The sequence below is a fragment of the Geospiza fortis genome, unplaced genomic scaffold (genome assembly GCF_000277835.1).
Source record: "Geospiza fortis unplaced genomic scaffold, GeoFor_1.0 scaffold361, whole genome shotgun sequence".
Classification (NCBI taxonomy): Eukaryota; Metazoa; Chordata; class Aves; order Passeriformes; family Thraupidae; genus Geospiza; species Geospiza fortis.
Genome location: NW_005054356.1, coordinates 2,425,476 through 2,426,334, shown reverse-complemented (window position 1 = coordinate 2,426,334; position 859 = coordinate 2,425,476). Strand labels below are relative to the sequence as shown.

General features: G+C 66.2%; 1 protein-coding gene across 1 annotated transcript in view; it reads left to right on the top strand.

The window, feature by feature from the left end:
* The first annotated feature begins 66 nt into the window (after positions 1–66).
* TFAP2C (transcription factor AP-2 gamma) overlaps positions 67–859 on the top strand; it is an 8,748-nt gene continuing 7,955 nt past the window's right edge. The window contains exon 1 of the mRNA XM_014308067.2: positions 67–84. Within this exon, the coding sequence (XP_014163542.1) occupies positions 67–84 (18 nt within the window). The remainder of the gene's footprint in view (positions 85–859) is intronic.

Genomic DNA, 859 nt, shown 5'->3' with positions numbered 1-859 from the left:
CGGGCGGGAGCGGCGGGCCCCCGGAGCCGCGGGGCGGTGGGAGCGCAGCGCAGCGCAGCGGGCGGGATGCGGAGGGGCCGCCAGGTAGCAGCTGCTGAGCCGGGCAGGGCGAACCCGTCCTTCCCACGTTTTTCCTCCCCGGGAGCAGCTCCCACCCCGCTGCGAGGTGCTCCCGGGTTTTGATCTCTCCGAACTCGTCTGTGTCCCCCGTGCCCCCCCGGCTCCGCTGGTCCGCCTGCTCGGCTCCTACAGATTAGCCGCAGTCCCCGCTTCACGCTCCATTGGGACCCCATTCACCTCTTATTAACTAGCCCTGTTATTTTAATGACCGTGAAGCTAGAAGCTGCTAAATCCCTGGATCAGCTCAATGTAGACATTTCAGCTTCGAGCGCTGAGATTGGAAATGGGGGCAGAAGCGGCGATGGCACGGCTGGAGGCAGCACCGCGCTCCCTCCCGGCGGGCAGAGCCGGGAGCCCCGGCCCGGGCGCCCCTCGGGGTGGGAAGGATGGCAGGGCCGGGGGTCCCCATCGCTCCGCAGCCCCCCCGGCCCCGCCGCCTCCTGCCCAGCCGAGGCAGCGCGGCGGAAACGCGGCTGCGTCTCTGATTTGAATTTTTGTGATTTTAATGATTGCTCTGCTGACTCGCACAAGCGGGAGAAGGGTTGTTCTGGTGTAGTTGCGGTGAGGCGAGCAGCGAGAACTGCTTTGTAACCTCTTCCCTGAGAGCGGGGCTGATTTCTTCCGCGAAGTGCCTTAAAAACACCAAACTCTGGGCAGGAGCGGGGCGGCTCTCGCTCTCCTCTCTCCTTCCCAAGCGCCACCACCCCGCGGCCGCCGTGCCCCCCGACCCTGCTGACCG